At 41.8% G+C, this 20,067-nt stretch overlaps 1 protein-coding gene across 5 annotated transcripts in view; it reads left to right on the top strand.

The window, feature by feature from the left end:
• The window catches only part of enox2 (ecto-NOX disulfide-thiol exchanger 2), a 151,963-nt gene that overhangs the window by 73,557 nt on the left and 58,339 nt on the right, over nucleotides 1-20,067 (top strand). For all 5 annotated transcript variants that reach the window (XM_056438973.1, XM_056438971.1, XM_056438970.1 and 2 more), the window contains one exon: nucleotides 1,474-1,620. In XM_056438973.1, coding sequence (XP_056294948.1) covers nucleotides 1,474-1,620 — 147 coding nt within the window. The remainder of the gene's footprint in view (nucleotides 1-1,473; nucleotides 1,621-20,067) is intronic.

The following is a 20,067-nucleotide window of genomic DNA, read 5'->3' as shown; positions in this document are numbered from 1 at the left end:
GTAACGGAGGTTTTATAAAACGAAGACCATAATTAACGTGCTTTATGATTATGATGACACACTGAGCATTGTCTGGATTTGATCATAACTGATAAGGGTCCTCTTGACCGCTGATGGAGCCACATGAATGTGGGGATTCTGATCTGTTTTGCAATAGAGGGAAAAAATCTAATCTGTGCACAAAGAAGTGTCATGAATTTTTCATGACTGTAGACCGAGTCTCCCCAGGACCCTGCTCTGAATTATAAACAAATACACAACTATTAAAGAGTGGAAACTCGCTGATACATCAAGTGAAGTTGTTTATCATTTATTAGGACTCGGGAGCAAACTCGACATTGTTTTTGTTTTGATTACTTATGGATGTAAGTGCTCTTTTTGTCGGGTATTCATGATATGACTGATGATTCTGTTATTATGGGAAAGCAGTGATCAAAATGCTTAAGGAAAGCTTTCCTTCCTCCACTGAACTGGCTGACAGATCCGCCTCATTATGCAGCACCACATTTACATCCTGTTCAAATTAGAATGAGATGCTATTATCAGACATTGATTGTTACTTTTATGTGGACAATAATTCTGATACGTTTGCCTCTTTTTAAAGTTGGCTTTGAACTGTGTCTGTGTGAACACACATAATATTAATTCAGGGTTCAGCCACTAGTGCACCATTGGGCCTCGTTTGTGTCTGGGATCAGCTAAAAAATATTCTGGTGTAGTATTTAACTCTTATAAAGGCTGCAACAAATGATTGTTCTCACGCTTTTTCGATGAATATGTGCTTTAAAACATCAGAAGATACTGACCAATGGCCACTGTGTCTTCCAAAAGCCCAAGATGAAAGATGAAATCTTTTCTCTCACTAACGGTCCAAAACTAAATGATATGGGAAGTCGTCTGTCAATAAATACAAGGAAATATATTGCAAATTCTCACGTTTGAGAAGCTGGAACAATCACTTTTCCTGATTTTTTTTTTTTTTTTTTTGCTCAAATTATTATTCAAATGAATAATCAATTATCATAGATATATATTTTGCTTCTGTCAATCGAATAATTAATTAATCAACTAATTTTTTTCTCTCGATTTTCCGTTCTATAAGAAATTATATTTGAAAACAATCATCACATATCACATAATTTTCAGCAAATCTAAGTGTTATATAATTTAATATAAGAATTCTAAAATGATCATGTTTCTATCTATTGAATTTGATTGACTTGAACCCTGACCATACTTCTTTTGGTTATACCAGTGCAGCTATCGAGCACCATTGACTTTGAGGTGTTTTTTATGAGGTCTTCAGTGCTGCCTGTCTGAATGAACCCCACCGGGTTTGAAGATGGAAACCACGGCAGCACTAGAACCCTCATGTCACTTCCTCCTGTTCATGTCTCAGTGTTTCCCCTTTTGGTTTGCAGTCATCTCTTCATGTACTGTAATGTGGCTCTCTGCCTTGTCCGTGTCTTCCAGGACTCAACTCTCTGCCCTTTGATCCAACCGGCAACAACGACCCCCTCCTGTTCAGCGGCTCCAGTGGCCCTCTGGTGACGGAGTGTCCTCCTCTGGACAGCACAGTCGAGAATAGCAAGAAGAGGAAGAGGGCCAGCCTGCCTCCAGGTACTGGCAACAACTACCTCACAAGCATGGTCTGTCACCTGCATCTGTGACAGATGCAGGTTTACTCTGGTGTCAAATCCTCAATGTTTTTGCCCTCAGCCATGTCGAATTTTAAATGCAAGTGCCCGTAACTCTCAACAGAGAAAGTCTCCCTTCATTCAGAAAAGCTTTGATACAACAGCTAACTTAAAAATGTGACCTCGAGATTCCTGTTCCCTCTTCCTCCACCAACATCAAATAGCTGCCATGGGAATTATTGCATAATCCTGTCATTTGGTGGCGGTATGGAGGAAAGTGGCTGAGCTCAGACTTTGTTGTTTTCCATTAGCTTGCCATGGCCTGAGGCTCTGGTTGTCAGGCCTTCTTTGGAGGTCAGGCAGCTGTGGCAGGAAACCTCTGCGCTGAGATTGTGTGCCTGACTGTTACCGTGCCAACGCCACTGGCCAATCAAAGCTGCAAACAATGCCTCCAGCTTTCTCGCACACACCTGTCACACAAACGGATGCGCTGAGAGAATTGTGAAACGCACATGTGTTCATGTGCTTTACAAAGTGTGCTATAACGATGCTGTAAATTGAGTTGGCGGTTTGCAATGCATCCAATTAAAGAAGGCTTTTCTAATTAAGGAATTCCTGAGTAATGAATTGCTTTGTAATTGAAAGAAGAGGGCCCTTAAGACAGAGAGGTTAGTTCCGTGTTCTCTGCTTTCTTGGCATCGCTAATTGGACTGGATTCCACGTTAACATGTCGCTCATCAACCATTCACCTTTCCTTCACATCTTCCTTTGGCCAAGTTTTCATTTTAATTTCATGTCAAACTACGATTGGATAATGTGTCACAGAAGACTGTCAAACAAATAACCAGTGTGTGTCCAAAGTGAAGTTATTTACACGCTATGTGTGACTACGATTGTCTCTAAATGAAACTGTTTTACGCTTTCAATGAAGATGATGTGAAATCAAAGAAAATAAATTCTCCCTTCGGTTAATTTTTCAAAACTGCAGCATTGAAAGTTCTCGGGCCGCTGCAGCCCACTGGCATTCACAAATGATTCGGACCACATATTAATGCAGCTTCTCAGAACCCTGTAACATAGTGTATGTAGATGCAATCTGTGAACTGGTGGTCTGTGTTAGAGTCTAATTTAAATATGAGCAGTGAGTTCTCACTCTTCCTTTGTGCTACAGTCACAATGTCATTACTGTTATGCGCAATCCACGGTCTAGTACAAATATGCAGGCCATTTTCTGATATTTAATGTGCTCTTCCATCGTGACGCTTACACAACCCAACATTCAAAGCGTTTCACTGTATAAATGTGTGCACTGATAAAAGCCCATCAGCCTTAAGATAAAAGCTTTCCCTATCTCGGTTATTTTTATCCGATATGTGGCGACGAGGAGAACTCGTTGCTTCTATTATTTAATAATGCAGGAAGTTGAAATTACTTTTTCTGGAATGCAATAGCGGAGTTTAGATTGCTTATATATTTGTAAATGCAGCTGTGATAAAATGTCATATCAAAACCTTTTTCCCCTTCGTCCTGCTTCCTCTCCAACCGCCTGTTGCGTCGCCTTATGAAATGATTGGGTATTGGTATTAGCTTGAGGAAAATACCACCAACAACAACACATCAGTCCAGTGTGCAACTGGTTTTCTCGACCTGCAGTGGATGAACATTGGAAGTATCTCACCGGGCACGTCCTCTTCGTGCTGTGACCCGTGTACATTAACATGTGTACAAGTTACTGGGATACGTTTTATTTATACGCTTCTGAAGGAAAGCAGACCTGTTTTTCATGCACTATAAGTATTGCTCACTGGTACATGAAGATGCAGGAGGTCATCACGGATTTTCTCTCAAGTTGTTGGTCTACAATTCACGACTTCCTATTTTTTGTGTGTTTCTGTGCCAATGCGTCCGAATTCAACGGTGGGAAGCGAAGAGTTTGTAGTTTGTAGTTCTGCTCCGGGTTAGTTTGAGTCGAAGGGGAAAAGATGCTCAGTTCTGTTTCGTGATGAATCGTTTCGTCCTGCTTCTGAGCCGATAGAACGATACGTTTCCTCTCTCAGGTCTTTGTCATGCAAATGCAAAAAGCGGCTTAAAACACTGGTATCACGCATAGATGGCCTAGATATAGTCTTTCTCCATGAGAACTCTAGCTGGAGAAATCCTGACACTTTCCTCTTGTACACACGTTGATGGGAAACCAGGTTTATAGTTTACATGTTTAAACACAGGTTGCTGCGGAAAGCTGACTGCAGACCGGAGACTGAAGAGCACGTGAACGCGTTGTTGTGCTGCTCGATGGCTTTAATCCGCTGAATGCTGAAGGTCGTGAACAGCTAGAGATGTGAAATGGCTTTACCAGTCTCCGGTGTCGGTCAGCTCTGTGATAAATCGCCGACTCATTAGCGGGCCTGTTGATGGAGGCTTGTTGAAAGGACCCTACTTAATAGATTTCTCTCATTACGATTGCTGTTGCACTTGATAATCCATTATGGGTTTCTGCAAACATGAATAGCAACACAAAGACATTTCTTAAACATTACACGGCTGCATTCCATGTCGATAATTGATGGAGAAGAAAACAAGCAGCCTGCCCATTCGATGTGGCCAATGAGGAATCCAAGTCGTTCTTTTCTAAAGATCTTTCAACCTCTTCACCAAGACCAAACGGCTAGTAGCCCGATAGAAAAATCAAGGCCTGTAAAATTGTGGGACACGTTTAAAGTCCACTCGCTACCCTCCGACTCGGTATGACTACATGATGATTTTATTTAGTTGAGTATGAAACGGCACGACAGGAATTTATTTAATTGGAAATCATTCCCACTTGTTTGTACATTTGTTGACTCTTATGAGACTAAGGCAAAACGTGTTGTGCTTCTGTGTGTTGGACCCTGTAAAAACACAGTAGAAGTGAGTCACTGAATAGTTGTTCATACTTTCTGTATCTAACGCTGCTATTTTGATTTAGTTTTTTTCTCTAAAGTTGGAGACGATCCGCACTTGGCCACTGTCTTTTCCCTTTATCTTTTTTAGTTCATGTGCACCCACTGTATGAATGTTTGTATGTGTCTTTTAACAATCCATAATAAATGGTGCCTTGAGGCAGAAAGCACACTGCAAGGATTTTTTTTAAATCTGTTTAACAACGCAGCCAGAGATGGCCATTTCCTCTCAAGTCCTGCTGTGTTTAAGCTGCAGGTGGTGAAGAGAATGGGATTTTGAAATGCTGCTCATTTTATAGTGGAGCAGGATTTCCCCTCTTACAATGAATATGAATGTCAGTTTAGTAGCAGCCGCACAAGCTGGATTTCATCTCACGCCTCTTATGTTAATGTCATACTAATAATCTTCATTGCCAAAGCAGTTCAAAACAAAGTTCAGTGCAATTTGCGAGGCGAAGTAGAGATGCAACATAATTAAAAGGAATCAAATAGAGAATGCAAAATGTTGAAATAGAAATCAATGATATAAAATATATATACACACACGCACGCTGTGTTAGTCACCAAATGGTATTGTGTGCGTGTCGCCCTTCAGCTCTAATACATTGTAGACTGCATTTTGCTCCTCACAGCATTTGCAAAGTCTCTAAAGTTCCAGCATGGTTGCACTAGAGCGGTGTCCGTTGGCAGCCGGTCGATGCCTGGCCTCCGGAGGTGCTGCTTGCAGAGTTGTTAAGAACCGCTTATCACCCGTTGTCCTCGGAAGTGAAGAAGATGTTGCTCTTACCTTAGTATTATATTGCTGTCCACTTTAGCTGCTGGAAGTACTGTCTTTGCTGCAGACGACAGGCTTGACTTAAAAACCCCGCCCCCAACTGCCGCGCAGACCGCTATCCCTTGTTTCGTCAAAGATTACTGATATTTGTGTCCAAACTGCACCACCTTAGTCCCTGCGCGTCCTTGGGTCCATAGCAACACACCAGCCATGTGTGAAGTAGATCAGTTGAATTGCTCTGAGATATTCGGAGTACGAGTGACAAAACCGACTTGGTGTGGCTTAAATAAAGACGTTTGTCTCGACTCCTTAAATCCAAGGCAAACGGACGGCTAACATGTATAGCTTGTTTTTATAGAGCCACCATCTGGCAACACGTCAACACTGCTTGTCTCTAGCAATGCCCCCAAGCCAAGTGTGAAGTAGACCAGATGAACGGTTCTGGAGCTCTGGGAAGGACAGGCGGACAACGACCGACTGACTTCTCTGGCCTTTCGTTTCACTGCCACCTGTCGGTCAGGAGAATAGTGTGAAACCATTAGCTGGACTAAGCATCCCATCATCCGTGTGCGACCTTGTCCGCACAGCTGTGGAGAGAAAAGGTCATGGCAGCTTTGGTAATGAGGCGTGTTTTCACTCACTGCCCACAGTGCTGTTCCTGCTGCACTCCTAAACTAACGTCTCACACTTTTTTCAGTCTACTTCGGGTCAACGAGAGCATAAACATGAACCTGAAACAGCCCCACTTAAAGGGCCACGACAACGTTTGGGACATTTGGTCTCATTACCTGAACAACGTATCCTCATCCTTATTACCTTGCCATTGAAAATGCGGAAGGTTATGTTTTGATCGCCGTGCATTTATTTATTCATTACCTTCGCATTGAAAATGCGGAAGGTTATGTTTTATTTATTTATTTGTATGCGTGTTATTCGCTTAAGTAAAAAAGTATTAAACCGAATCGCATGAAATTTGGTGGGATGATTGGTTATTATCCGGGGACCATTTGATTAGACTTTCGATCGATCGGGTCAAAGGTCAAGGTCAGTCATGAAAAGGTCAACATCTTCTTTTTACCATAGCGCGGTCAATTGGCATGCAACTAATGCCAAAATGTTCATAATTCAATGCCCAATCTTGTGATATGCGAAGGTATGCGCTCTACCGAGTGCCCATTCTAGTTTATTGTGTGTTTACATGGAAGCCAGCAACACATGTCAGTTTCCACTCATCACATACAGTCTCTTTAGAATAGACTTGGTTATGTTTAGGAACAGCACACCATTTTGATTAAAATAACTATGGACGTGTCTTTCGTGAAGTACACGCGTTGCGTGACAAACACATCAACATTGAATTCTCCCTTCACATGGAACGAATGGAACAAACTCCTGGCTGAGAGATCGCTGTGTGCGTGCGTGCGTACGGTCTTTAAACCTTCCTCGTTCATGATTACATGCATGACCTTCAAAGTAATGTTGCGGGACAGCTGCACGTTGCAGCGTATAATTTGTCATTGGCGTTGCTGCGAATGCTGAATGAGACTAACCTGAGCTAAAACACTTGTCACTTTAGGACATGTATCTCCGTTAAAGAATAATTCTCGGGAGACGACGCCCATCGACAAGCTTACCACCAACATGTTCTGCAGTTTACCATATAGACTGCTTCCACTGGAAACTGTTTGTGAAGGAGCGAATATAAACGTATTTATATGAAATGGTTCTTTCAAGTAGAATGTGAGGCCTTTGGCTGAATGGGTTTCGAGTATCCTTGTAACAAGGTTTTGACTGGAAAAACAAACATTGAGCCGAGGCCAGGACTGAGGATTATTTTCAAACCATAGGCCCTGCATATGGATTCGTCGAAGAAAGCACTTCCAATGTCAGGATTAAAGAAATCCTCCCATCCATGTTTTTCTATGCATACAAATCAATTAATGAAATTTGATCACGAGGGGACAGTTTAAAGCCGTAGTTTTAGAAAATAACAGAGTTGTGGACTCGCCGATTCAATCTCTTGCGCATTAACCTTTAGCTGGAGCTCAGAGGGAGGTGTTAAATAAAATGCTATTGATTTTTCAACAGAAAGGTTAATGTAATTGATCGACAAACAAGGATGCATGTTGTGTAGTTAGGGAGCAGCATTCTTCCTCCATCAACCAGAACCTCACGATATGACATCTAGCAGCAAAAAGGTTGCTTTACATCAGAGACCATATGTCAGTTTTCTTGAGCTGTTTTTATTATCATCTGAGTTATAACAGAACTTCATGTGCGTCCTCTGTCCCCTCTTTCTGTCTGTTTTTAAATATATTTTGGTCGTGAGCCTCTGCAGCCTTGTCTGCTGTTGGAGATTCTCACCAGCATTGGTCTAGACTTTTTCCACTTTAACCCTCAAAAGTAATTAATTGGAAAACCACAAGCTCTGGAATTCTAATTGGCTGTGTGGCATGAAAAGAAGGGTAAAAAGAGCACGCATCAGTCCTGAAAATAGTTCCACTCCCCGTGCTTTCTTCACTGACTAGGAACGAAATGCTGGAGAAGAATTCCTTGTTTCTACATGCTTGTTAGCCTTTACTTCTCTTACAGGTATGATTTTCTTTGAAGCAAAGCAATCCTCACAGACTTCATCCTTGGTCAGGGTTTGTGTTGGAGATTCTGAAACCCTTTGTCAGTACAAGGTCTCCCATGTTCAGTCCACACCCTATATTTCTATAGTTTTCACTCTGACTGGTATTTCCTGTGTGGCGCACCAAAACCCCCGAAAGCAAACTGCACTTCAGCACACTGAATGTGGTTTCCCTTTTTAGAAGGTTTTGCATAATAGTTTCCAATACTTCATGCTCCAGTACTTCTTTTTTTGGAGGGGAAGTAATGGATTTGAGCATAACAACTGTAATATGATGTCATTGACCCACCACCGGCAGGCAAAGAGCTATTGGAAGGTAAATAATGTAATGGGATACTTCAGCTGCCAGAGATGACAGTCCATTTAGATATACGAGGGTCCCAGAGTGTGTGTGTGTTGGGGGAGACGTACAGCTGGTTGTCAGTCTTAGTGACGCTGAGGCCACACAGGATTTAGAGTGATGCTGATGGATGGGCCACAGGATGACAGTCTGAAGTTAAAAATGACCTCATTAGCTCACACACAGGATGTGTGTTGGCATGCAACTAGTGTCACGGTTACGAGCAATCGGCCAGTAGGGAGCGGCTGCATGCTCCTGCAGCACGTATGTCTGGACCGTATCTGTTTTGACTTTTGGAGAGAATGATTGAAATGCATGCCACGCTGTGAAGGGGCCCTCTTTTTCTTCATCTGGGATTCCTCTGCGCCACTCGGGACATAACAGTCCACTTGTCTCCACTGCTGCTGTGGGAGAGATAAGGACGACACATTGCCTCGCATGTCTGAGCTTTACATGGGCATATTTTTAGAAACAAATTGCAGAATGCTATATAGTAAATATAATTCCTGCACTTAAATAATTAATCATTTAGTCTATAACATGTGAAAATGCCTTCATAATTTGGGTGTTTTGTCCCACTAACTGTCCCAGGGACATTCAGTTGAGAGTTAATAAAAGGCTAAGAACGCAGCAAATGTTAATATGATATAAATGATTGATTATTGCTCTAACGTTGCATATCATTCTGTTTCAGCGCTACAATGAAGTAAAGCAGATGTGCCGTTGGTCGTGTTATTCCCTTAATTAATATCATCACTATCACACCAGGTGGAGATCTCAAGCCTCGTCCGCCACTCGCTCTACTGACCATCAGCGAACAGTGGAATTGGATCGGGGTCCATGTTTTTATTCCTTTTCCCCGTTTCTCACCGCCATTGTGTTCAACTGTGCCCTCTTGCTCCCCGTCACTCCTCTGCACGCTGCAGTGGTCAGGGATTTAGTGCCATCTGGCAAAGCCTACGAACACATGAGATCTAAATAATTCATGGTGCCGGAAGGCGCTCGGCTTTGTCTGCAGACTCACGCTAAAGCTCTGAAAAGATTCTATACACAAACCTGGCTGGTTTGCTGCCTGATCAAAGCAAACCGGGCGGTGTTCTGCACATGGCCTGCCTTCGATTATTACTCCACCCTGCAAACAATTAACCCTGAGATTACTTTTTCTTTTTATCCTTTAGCCTCAGGGACAGAAAACACAGGCCAAATAAGTTGTTTTCTAGTTGTGCGTTTCTCAGTCATATCTTCTAATCCATTTTTGGTTATTATCTTCAACTTCGATTAAGTGAAGTATAATATGGACATGGACTACAGTTATAGAAACTAGCGGTGTTGAATTAACTGCCCCGAAACAAAAAGTATTTTCTCAGATTGTTTTTTTCTTTAAATCTAATTTAATTGGTACGTGTTTTTTTAAGAATAGTGTGTCGTTTGCCAATAATGGATGGAAAGAGGGCTGCACGGTGGTGTCGTGGCTAGCACTGTCGCCTCACAGCAAGAGGACCGTGGGTTAAATTCCCGGTCTGTGCGGTCCTTCTGTGTGGAGTTTGCATGTTCTCCTCTCGTCAGCGTGACTTCCTCCCACAGTCCAAAGACTTGCAGTCAGGTTTATTGAACTCTAAATTGCCCGTAGGCGTGCATGTGAGCGTGAATGGTTGTCTGTCTCTATGTGCCCTGGATGGACTGGCGGTCTGTCCAGGGTGAACCCTTCGCCCAATGTCAGCTGGGATCGGCTCCAGCGCCCCGCGACCCTAATGAGGATAAGCGGTATGGATAATGAAATGGAATGGATGGAAAGTGTGTTTCTTTGTCAGAAAAGCCAAAGAAATCTGATTGTCAACTATTTATTTTGTCATTTTTCATCTTAATTTAATATTCGATGAGCCTGTTTCTCAAATGTGAGAATTTACATTATATTTATTTGAATAATTTGGGGTTGACCTTTTGGTCCGACAAAGTATTGTATGTGTAATTCATACATTTCTCATTTAAAATAATCAGAAAATCAATTTAAAAATCGAATGCAAATTGAGAAGTTTTTTTAACAGAAGGCTGCCCTCTACACATCACTCCCCCTCTATCTCAACTATCAGACCCCCCCTTCTCGTTCTATTTGAAGAAAAACCCGTCATTTCTTCTTATTGAGGGCATGTTGTCTGACTGAGAACGATGGCCCAAAGCTCAGAGGGTCCAATTACAAATGTAAAGGCTGAGAGGTTTTATCTACAGTGAATTTCCTGAAGCAACCAGCGACTGTCAGATTTCTGCTCTTCAGCCCCCAAAACGCCAAAGAGCAAACGCTCTCTCGGATTACCTGATGAATTATGTATATTCTCTAGGTGGACGAGATTTGTTTCCACTATAAATGAAAGTAAATTAGTTTTCATCTCACCTCTGGTGCTTTTGAACTCGTATAAATTGTACAAGGAGAATGTTGGGCCCACATTATAGTACTCCATCCCTCTTCTAGAATATGAGCTGTGCATGTTATTCTGTCTGTTTTCTTTATATTTTTAAATCAGATTCGTGGAAGAAGAACGCCCTAAAGATGGAAAACACTTTTGGATGGCCAACGCCTATCCTTCATTTGATTTTCCCTTCGTCTGTGCGCCCTCATCAGTTACCAGTGTCTTTTCCCAGCGCTATGCTTACAGCAGCATATTCATCAAAGAGACCCCACAGCCCTTCTTGTCTTCCATCAATGCCTCCATCCCCCCCTCCCCTCCTCTATCCTGCTGGCCCTTCTCTCAGCCTCCAGCCGGGTTAACTGATCCACACCAGCTGCCTCTCTCTGCCTCGCTTTAGCGCTCTATCCAAACCAATGTGCTGAACATCTTCTCTGCCTCTCCTCTTCTTCATCATCCTGCCACCTTTTTTCCCTGCCCCCCCCCCCCCCCTCGTTTCACTTGGCACTGCGAAAGGCCGTTGCACAAGTAGCGGTGCAGAAACGATGATAATAAACTAGGGCTGTGAAACGATTACAAATTTTAATCAGGTTAATCACAGGTTTCTGTGGATTAATCATTATTAATCACATATTACCGATATTCTCGGTATATTTTTGTGAGAACATAAAGATTTATGACAAAAGACGGATATATACATTTATACACAGGGGTGCACATAACTTGCTCACCAGTGTGCGCGCATCGCGGCTGAGCTCTGCCGCGCGCGAGCCGAGAAGAGTTGTTGACGGGGGGGTGCAAGTGACTTTTTTTCATCCCGATGTGCGCGCACACGCCGGATCGGAGCTCTGCAGCGCGCGAGACGGAGATCGGAGTCGTGTTAACGCGACACGTAGAGACAAAATGACACGCTGCTGGTTAGAGACGACCAACAACAGATGGATTGGAAGCTCATTTTGTCTATAAATTGCTTGTTTTTAATTTCCCAGTGAATTTGAACCAGGAGAATCCTTGTGTTATCTAACTATCATACCAAACCCCAACATTATTAATTATTCTATCAAACAGTTGGATGAGCTGAAATCAAAAGTCTTGCTTATATGACTTCAAAATGATGAAGACATTCACCCACACCACTCCTCCGCTCCCTTCACTGGTTACCGGTGTCTGCCCGCATCCGCTTCAAAACACTGGTTCTGGCGTACCGTGCTCTGAACGGATCGGGCCCCGTCTACATCCGGGATATGGTCACACCGTACACCCCGGCACGTTCGCTCCGCTCGGCAACAGCCAACCCACTTGTGCCTCCTGCACCTCGAGCTAATCACTCTACATCCAGACTGTTTGCTGTCCTGGCTCCTCAGTGGTGGAACGAGCTCCCCACTGACATCAGGACAGCAGAAAGTCTCTACATCTTCCGCCGGAGACTGAAAACACACCTTTTCCGACTATCTGGATTAAAACACAGATTAGCACTTCAGTGGCACTTAAATAGCACTTACTTATGGTACTTTTGTAGTTCGACTATGTTGAGGAAATGTTACTTTCTGTATTCTTGTTCTTAGTTTGTACTCTAGGTTGAATGCACTTATTGTAAGTCGCTTTGGATAATAGTGTCTGCTAAATGACATGTAATGTAATGAATTCATTCTACAAAATAAAAAATGTATTTCTGTTGATCAATAATGGCCCCGTTTACACTTTAAGTGTAATCACACTTCAGTTACTCCTCGCAATATATTAGTCTCTTTTGGCCAGATTGAAAATGTGATTAAAATCCATCTTGGTTTTCTCAGGCTCCATGCAAATCGGGTGAGCCCTGTCCCAGTCCATGCTGGTGGTAATGGATCTGAAGCTGGGAAGAAGAATAACTCAATAAAAACAGATTAGCTGGGATTCCCTTACAAATATCCCGACGCTCCCGTCACAGAAACACTTTTTCCGAGCTAAGTGCGAGGCAAAAGTCTTATCGTCTTACTCGTGAGTCTCCCCTTTAAAACTCGGGCAGTTCGACGCCCTCTCAGCCACACGGAGCAGTCGGGGATCGAACGGTTGCGACAACCGCCGCTCCCTGCGCCTCCTGTGGGATCGTATGTGTTGAAAATTGCAGGAGCCACAAGCTGAAATTAGCTGTCAACGGGGGAGAACGGTGGCTTTAGCCAGTGTAACTCTAGCTGCCGGTATCCTGGCAGACCGGGACGGGCAGATGCAGAGAGCGACCACTTCCTCACACTGCTCACTGGTATGTTATGGTGGTACAGTTGGGAGAAGTAATGTTTACATCTTTGTCAGACGCTTGATTTCACACTTATTTAAATCTCAAACCGAAGGCGTAAGGGGGCGTGTAAACATGTTAGGGCAGTTGCCATTTCAGGAAGTGTAAACATCGATATCTTCTGCTTCTGGCTTCATCATATTCCTTCACTTGACTTTGGGCTATCTAAGGTATCTTTTCCCCAGAACTCTTTGAGAAGAAAACCCCTTTGATATGTTGTACTCTGCCATTCATTCATGTGTTTCATTTGGCATCAGGAGGCCTGGTAAACGATACTCAAAGGGTGCCACCCAGCCATAATTAATGCATGATGGCAACAGCTTGTATGCAACCCAAGGAATAGTTGGTTAATGCCAGAGAGTCTCTATTAGAAACCCATCCTAGTGTACACAACCTAAGACATCAGAGAGAGCATACAGGAAGTGCCATCACAAACTTTTTTTATTATGTTTGAGCAAGTGATCGATAAAATGTTATGAGACAGCCGCGCTGTAATTCACCATGTTCTCTGACTCCTGAAGAAACGCATTGAAATACACAAGCAAAACCTTATTTATAGGCAACATCTCATTTCTTGTCAAGGGAAATGCAATGTACATCAAAAGAAGTCATGAAAACGTGTGTGTGTGTGTGCTGAAGTGGGTTATGTGGAATTCATATTACTTTTTGGGATATTATTATATTACCGGTATCATTCTTTCAACGCTCAAGCCAACCTTAAGGCCTCGCCCTACTCGATCAATCGGCTGCTCACTGAACAATCCCTCCTCCACTCTCCCATCCGTCATATTTAGAAAATGAATCTCTGTTTTTATGACTTTGCAGCAGACAAATGTGTTTTTGAGATTTCAATACTGTTGCTTTCAAAGTAATTTACATGTGGAAAAGAGAATAAAAAGCCACACTTCAGTCACATTACCAGACTCTTGAAAACAATGCATTGCTTTTATCTTGTTAAAGAAAATTGTAGTAGTTTTACACTTTTAATGCTGCAACTAATGATTATTCTTTAATCTGCTGATTATTTTTGTCATCTTGTCAGAAAATAGTGGAAAAGTGGCCATTGCAAATTTCCAGAGCTTTAAATATATATATTTTCAGACGAACCAGAATCCACTAGATGGTCATGGCTGAATCAACAAGATGCAAATATTCACATTTAGGAAGGTGTGACCAATGAGGTTTTGTGCATATTTGCTTTAAATAGCAATTTCCAAAATAATTGGATAATTTGACTATGATTTATCGCTTCAGTTCTACTTTATACTGTAGATATCTATGCAAAAGTTGCATTAAGTAAGGTATTTATATAAAAGGTTTGACTCTTGTGCCACTCTTTTCAAAATCATTTTTTATTTTCCATTTCTTTTGAGTCTTTACTTCATTAGTCCTGAACGGACTTTATTAATAGACATACCTTTTCTTTTCTTTTTAACTAGATGGCATTTTCTAAAGGGAACAAATTCCACTGCTCTCTGGCAGCAGCTGCCAAGACAAATCCAAACTTACATCAAACAAGTACCTTTGTCTGCAGTTTGAGAGGCTTGATCGATCAGAAGAAAGTCTGTGTATTGCTGCTACGATTCTGCATGTCCCTCCCACTGGCTCCAGCCTCATTAAATGCTGAACAAGCCTTTTATCTAACAAGGACTTAAACAGTTCTGGATGCTGCCTACATCTGTCTTGCATTCAGTACCTCCCTCCTTCTAGTTGTGGTCTGAGAGGATATTGTCCTCACGCGTGGGTGGAAGAACAAGAGGACAGTGTTTGAACTTCACAAGATCGTCTTCACCCAGTTACACTCTGTATGCCGCGCACTCAGGTTGTGCACATGGGAATCGACTTGTGATGTACTCTTTGGAAACGGAGCTTAAAGTCTCTGTTGGAAGTTGACGACCTAATTAACGCAGCCTACAGTGACGCATTTGGACATAACATAGAATAATGAAGAAGTCAATAGTGACACGGTAGCGATGGGAAATCTAGACTGTCATAAGTGAAAATAGAATTATAAGAACACTACTCATGTGGAGCATATTGATGATGTATTGAATGATTTCTTATTCATCACAGCAGCACTTTCGATATGCATGCTAATTATATGGATCCAATGAGAAACACAGATGGCTTGCAGTTTCAAAGACTGTATGAACACGTCTTTGCTTTATGATGTATGATTTCTTATATATCGATGAGGCCGGAGGGTATACCAGCACGATGGCGTTTATAAATGCAGCGGCGGCGGCTTTGTTAACGGCCTTTTGACGTCCCCCCTGCTCGGCTTGACTCCCTCCTCAGGTGTTTGTACTGTATAAGAAGGGCTAATGGGTTTAATCTAAAGTCGGCAAACCACATGATTAGGGTAGTGACATTCCTACGTTTGTTGTACGGTATTGACCTGAACACTGTTTGAGCCATTTTTCAAAGCTACTGGGATGTTTGTTACAACTTTACACTCTAACTATTTCACTGTCTATGCACCCAACTATCTTACATTGGGTCTTGTTTGCCTTTAAGTCAAATGTCGGCTTTCTAAAGTGAAATGTCTTTTGGTTTTCAACTGTTGGTTGGAAAAACCACATTATTATGAAAATAATTGTCAGTTGCAACCCTGTTTTCTAGAAGTCTACATTTATGTTTAGTTGTTTTACAGTAGATCTACGCGTCTTGTGATCTGATATGATCCCTTTTCAGAGATATCAAGTAAGTTTGAGTGGCTTCAAAAATAGAAATCATACCAGTCGGTCAATCGATGGACAGAGATGCCTGAGCAAGAGTTGTGGTTTGGCTTTGCTCACTCTCAAAGCCGTAATGCTGGTGGTCAGCAGTAATTACTGGCTGTGAATGCGCAGTGTGACTTGAAAAAAGTCTCCGCCGTGGTGTTCTTATTTCAAGCCGATGGAAAAAAGGGTTCACTCAGTATCAGATGTTCTCCTCCTGCAGCTATCCCTCATGGCTCTAGTCAACCATACCGCCATTAGAGAAAAGATGAACCATTGAAATAAAGGCAATGACCTCCATTCTGAAAGCTTGACTCGAGAAGGCAGCAGACTATTATTCATTCAATGCGCCATGACTCTGTGGAGGTCACTCTTTGCTAGAGTCTTGAATGGGGTCTTAAAAGCCTGACCATACTGTTATGTGTCTCCATTAAGTTTCATGATCAATGACACAATTGATGATGACAGAAATGTGGCTGTCTACCCTCTCCGCCGTTGGAGTAAAAGCAATATGTAGCGCCACCCCCTCAGTGTTCTTGACATTCTTCATTAATCATGTTTTAGATGATTTAGATTTCCATAAGTGCAGCCAAGGCATATATTCTACAGTGATTGAAAGGAGAGAGAAAGCCAACATTGAGAGAGGTACATTCTTTGTTTTACCTTTTTGGATCTCGTAAAGCTTCTCATTTAGATTGGTAAACAAAGCTGCAATTAGGGAAATTAATTGCCGTGTTGGGACTTAATATAAGTGTAAATAAGCAAGTTTGTACAATGTTTGTTGGTGAACAACTACAGCTGAAACCAGTCGCCAATGGATAGAAACTGAAATGAATGAAAAACTACTGTGAGAATCAATATATATCATTTTAATAGTTTTAAATAAAATAATGAAAGAATATCCAAAATGTCCTGGTTAAAGACTCAAATGATAAGACTGGCTACTTTTTTTGTTCTCTTATCATCGTAAACTGAATATTAAACGGTGTGAAACAGGGAAAGATAACAGTACTCTTTGCAACGATAAGATAACGGTGAGAAGAAATACATCCTTTGGGGGAAAATAAGTTAAGTTTGTAATTTAAAGTATTCATCAAGACAAAAGAGCAAAACAGTATCTGATCCGTCTCGTCTTCCGTTGCTCTCGAAAAGAGACGAGGTAGAATGTCATTGATTCCTCAGCTGTGATTAGTGAACAGATATTTTAAGTAGAAATAATGCATTATACCTGCCATCCATGTGTAGGAGCTGTGGAAGTGATAAAGTGATCTCTCCATCTCCTGCACTGTAATCAATCAGAGAAACCTCTCTTATAAAGAACCAAATGCATTGTTGAATAGCTTCTGTATTCAGTCTGAACACACACCCAGCTGGTGAATAATGAAAGAACGTTATGGGTTTTCAGTCCTCAGTTGTCAAAAACCTACGAGGATATTGCAGTTTTCAGTGAAGTCTTTCCAAGAGGCTTCCTCTTGTGAAACCCGGCTGTACCTCCAGCCCCTGTTGTCACAACATTGCACCGGCAGTCATTACTGTGACGGTAAACTCAAAGAAAGCTGCCTGGATGGGGATGCGGGGCCAGATACGAGCCCTGGCAAGTACACCGAGCTGTTGACATCTCCTCACAGCAACTCCCCTGGTTCTAATTGGCCTCCGCTGATAAGATTCCCATGTTGTAATTGGCAGCTGCTGATAAGATGCGTTCAGCTGCTGCAGCAGTCAGCGGCATGGTGCAATGACAACAGCTCACGAGTGGGTGGGGGACGGGGCTAAATCCTGGGCCTGAACCTTGTTTTCCAGAGATACTATTCCAGTCAGGGATTGGCATCCTGGCCATGACAAACGAATACTTCTTAATGGCTGTAAAACGTATTTTCTCAACAGATTTTGTAAATTGAATGTGGAGTCTGACATGGACAAAGTTGGAAAAAATGGTTGTTAGTTATTCCTCATTAAACATGTGTGTGCTATTCTCTGCTTTGATTGAGGATCATTTGGAAAGGAGTAAGTAATTCTGTGCACCAATCAGAAGGTAGTACTTAAATCTAAGTGAAACCAACTGTGTAAATGGGTTATGTTGCCCGGCCACTGTGCTGATGAAGTCACACCCACGTTAGGTTCTTGATTGAGAATAGTTCCCTCCAAATGTTGACTCTTTTTAGTGTCCGTTTAGAAATTTGGGAACAGTAGAAACAATTCTGTAACACAACATTGACATGTCATCACCCTGATAATGATCATCAGCTTGTTATTGATATATATATATATATATATATATATATACACAGTTTCCTGTTTACACATCCAGGAATTACACATTTTGTTATTTTTTTGGTCACCTGGAGATTTTTTTTGTCTTTTGCTCTATCTCTACAAAATCCTGAGGCTTTTTAGCTGCTAAAGCTCCAGTTCTGTAGTGTACAGTGGACGAGAACGTTGCGAGTGACCCAAAGCAGTTTTTGCCATTATAAACACTTTCATTTAGTTGAGAAACCCATCAGGATTAAAAAGCACCTTTTCGCAGCCTTTAAGACATGAAATAGATCGGATGGATTACGAGCAGCACTCTTATCCATAAACATTGAAATGAAGATCACCAACCCACGGAGACCTTTGTGATGCACTGGTTAATTCATGTTATGCAAATGTCTGTGAATAATGCAATGGAAGGTACTTCCAGACATTAGCGCGGGCTAAATCCGTAAGTGCAATTTTTAAACTGCAATTCAAGAAAGAGTTAACCTGCTTCCGGCTGAGGAACTTGAATACGGTCTGTTGCCGCTATGTAGAAAGAAGTTCATAAACAGTGAACAATAGTGCTGATGACCCATGTGTGCCATTATGTGGTGTATCCTATGATAGGCCATTCTTGTCATTATCTTTAGCACCGGGCTTGTAATGTCAGATAGATTAATTGTTCTGGCATACCTTAGTTCTTTAGTCAGGAATGTGCAGCTGACTCTGCGTATCCCAGCCACTTTTTTTCAGTGGAAATTTTCTTCCATTTGGTCATGTTGCAGGCCATACTCATAGATTTAGCAGATGTGTTTGCTGGCAGAATTAGTCTCTCGGGCTGGAGCTGGAACTGCTGATCCAAAGATTTCTGTGCTATTGTGTCCTTAGCCTAGATCTCTTCGTAATTCATATCCTTAAATTCCCCTTTTCCCCACAAACTTCACTTCCTGTCTGTCCTCCTCGAACTGCTGGCCGCTGCTCCTTATTGTTTGTATCATGAACAAAAGCATACAGGCATCGCTCTTTTTTTAATGATGGATCTCAAGAGGGTAATTATGCTGTTTTTAGTTGCTATGCACGAGAAGCTTTGCCTGGTGGACAAACGACTTCATGCGATATCTTGCTACACTGCTCCAGCTCCCAGAGCATGGCTAATAGGAGGATTTGTGGGTGGGTGTGAGTACTCACTGTGGTTGAAAGCATTTGTCTCTGGGTTTAGGGTTAAGGTTTAGGGTTAGGAAGACAAAGCCTTGAGTTCCCAGAAAATTGAGTATGCGTGCCTTTCCAGCAGTATGCAGGCACTATATGGTCGGTTGCAAGTCTTTACTTTATTTCCACTATAGCGTCTGAACAATTGTGTTCAATGCCTTTTACGTTGTCTCCCGAGATACTGCCTAATCTGAATAGAAAACAAGAATTATTTAATAACCGTTTATTGAAAAAACTAAGATCTCAGCATAAGGAAGGTCCCCTCAGCTCATGCTTTGCCTTCTTCAGTTTTGTAATTATATCTTATCATAAGTGTATAATTACTGTTAAGATTAGAGCTCAAATAATTAGTTTAATATATTCAAAAATGTTGCCGACAAATCTGATAATCGATTAATCCTTTTGAGTAATTTCTTTAAGAAAACTCTCGAAGATTATCTGGTTCCAGCCTCTCAAATAGGAATATTTGTTGTTTTTCAGAGACTTCGCCTCATGAATAATTCGGGCTAATTTGATCTACCTCTATCAGAATCAGAAACAGTTTTATTACCAGGAATGTTTACACAAACGAGGAAATTTTTTTGGCGGAAGGTGCAACATTTAGACATGACAAACAACAATCAACGCGACAGCAACAGTGAACTTAAGTATAAGATAAGATAAAGATAAAGATACGGATAACAAATAATGTTAAAGTGTTTAGGTGTGTGTTTCAAGTGATGTGTGTTTAAGTTAAAAGTGTATGTGACGTGTGTTTAAGTTAAAGTGCATGTTAAAGTGGCATGTGTGTGGAGGAGGCCTCCAGTTAAAGTGCATGTTAAAGTGACATGTGTGAGGAGGAGGAGGAGGAGGAGGAGGAGGAGGAGGGCCCGACTGCCGACGGGAAAAAAAATGTGCTATCCA

The sequence above is a fragment of the Pseudoliparis swirei genome, chromosome 19 (assembly GCF_029220125.1).
Source record: "Pseudoliparis swirei isolate HS2019 ecotype Mariana Trench chromosome 19, NWPU_hadal_v1, whole genome shotgun sequence".
Taxonomy (NCBI): domain Eukaryota; kingdom Metazoa; phylum Chordata; class Actinopteri; order Perciformes; family Liparidae; genus Pseudoliparis; species Pseudoliparis swirei.
This window is presented reverse-complemented; position numbering and strand designations above follow the sequence as displayed.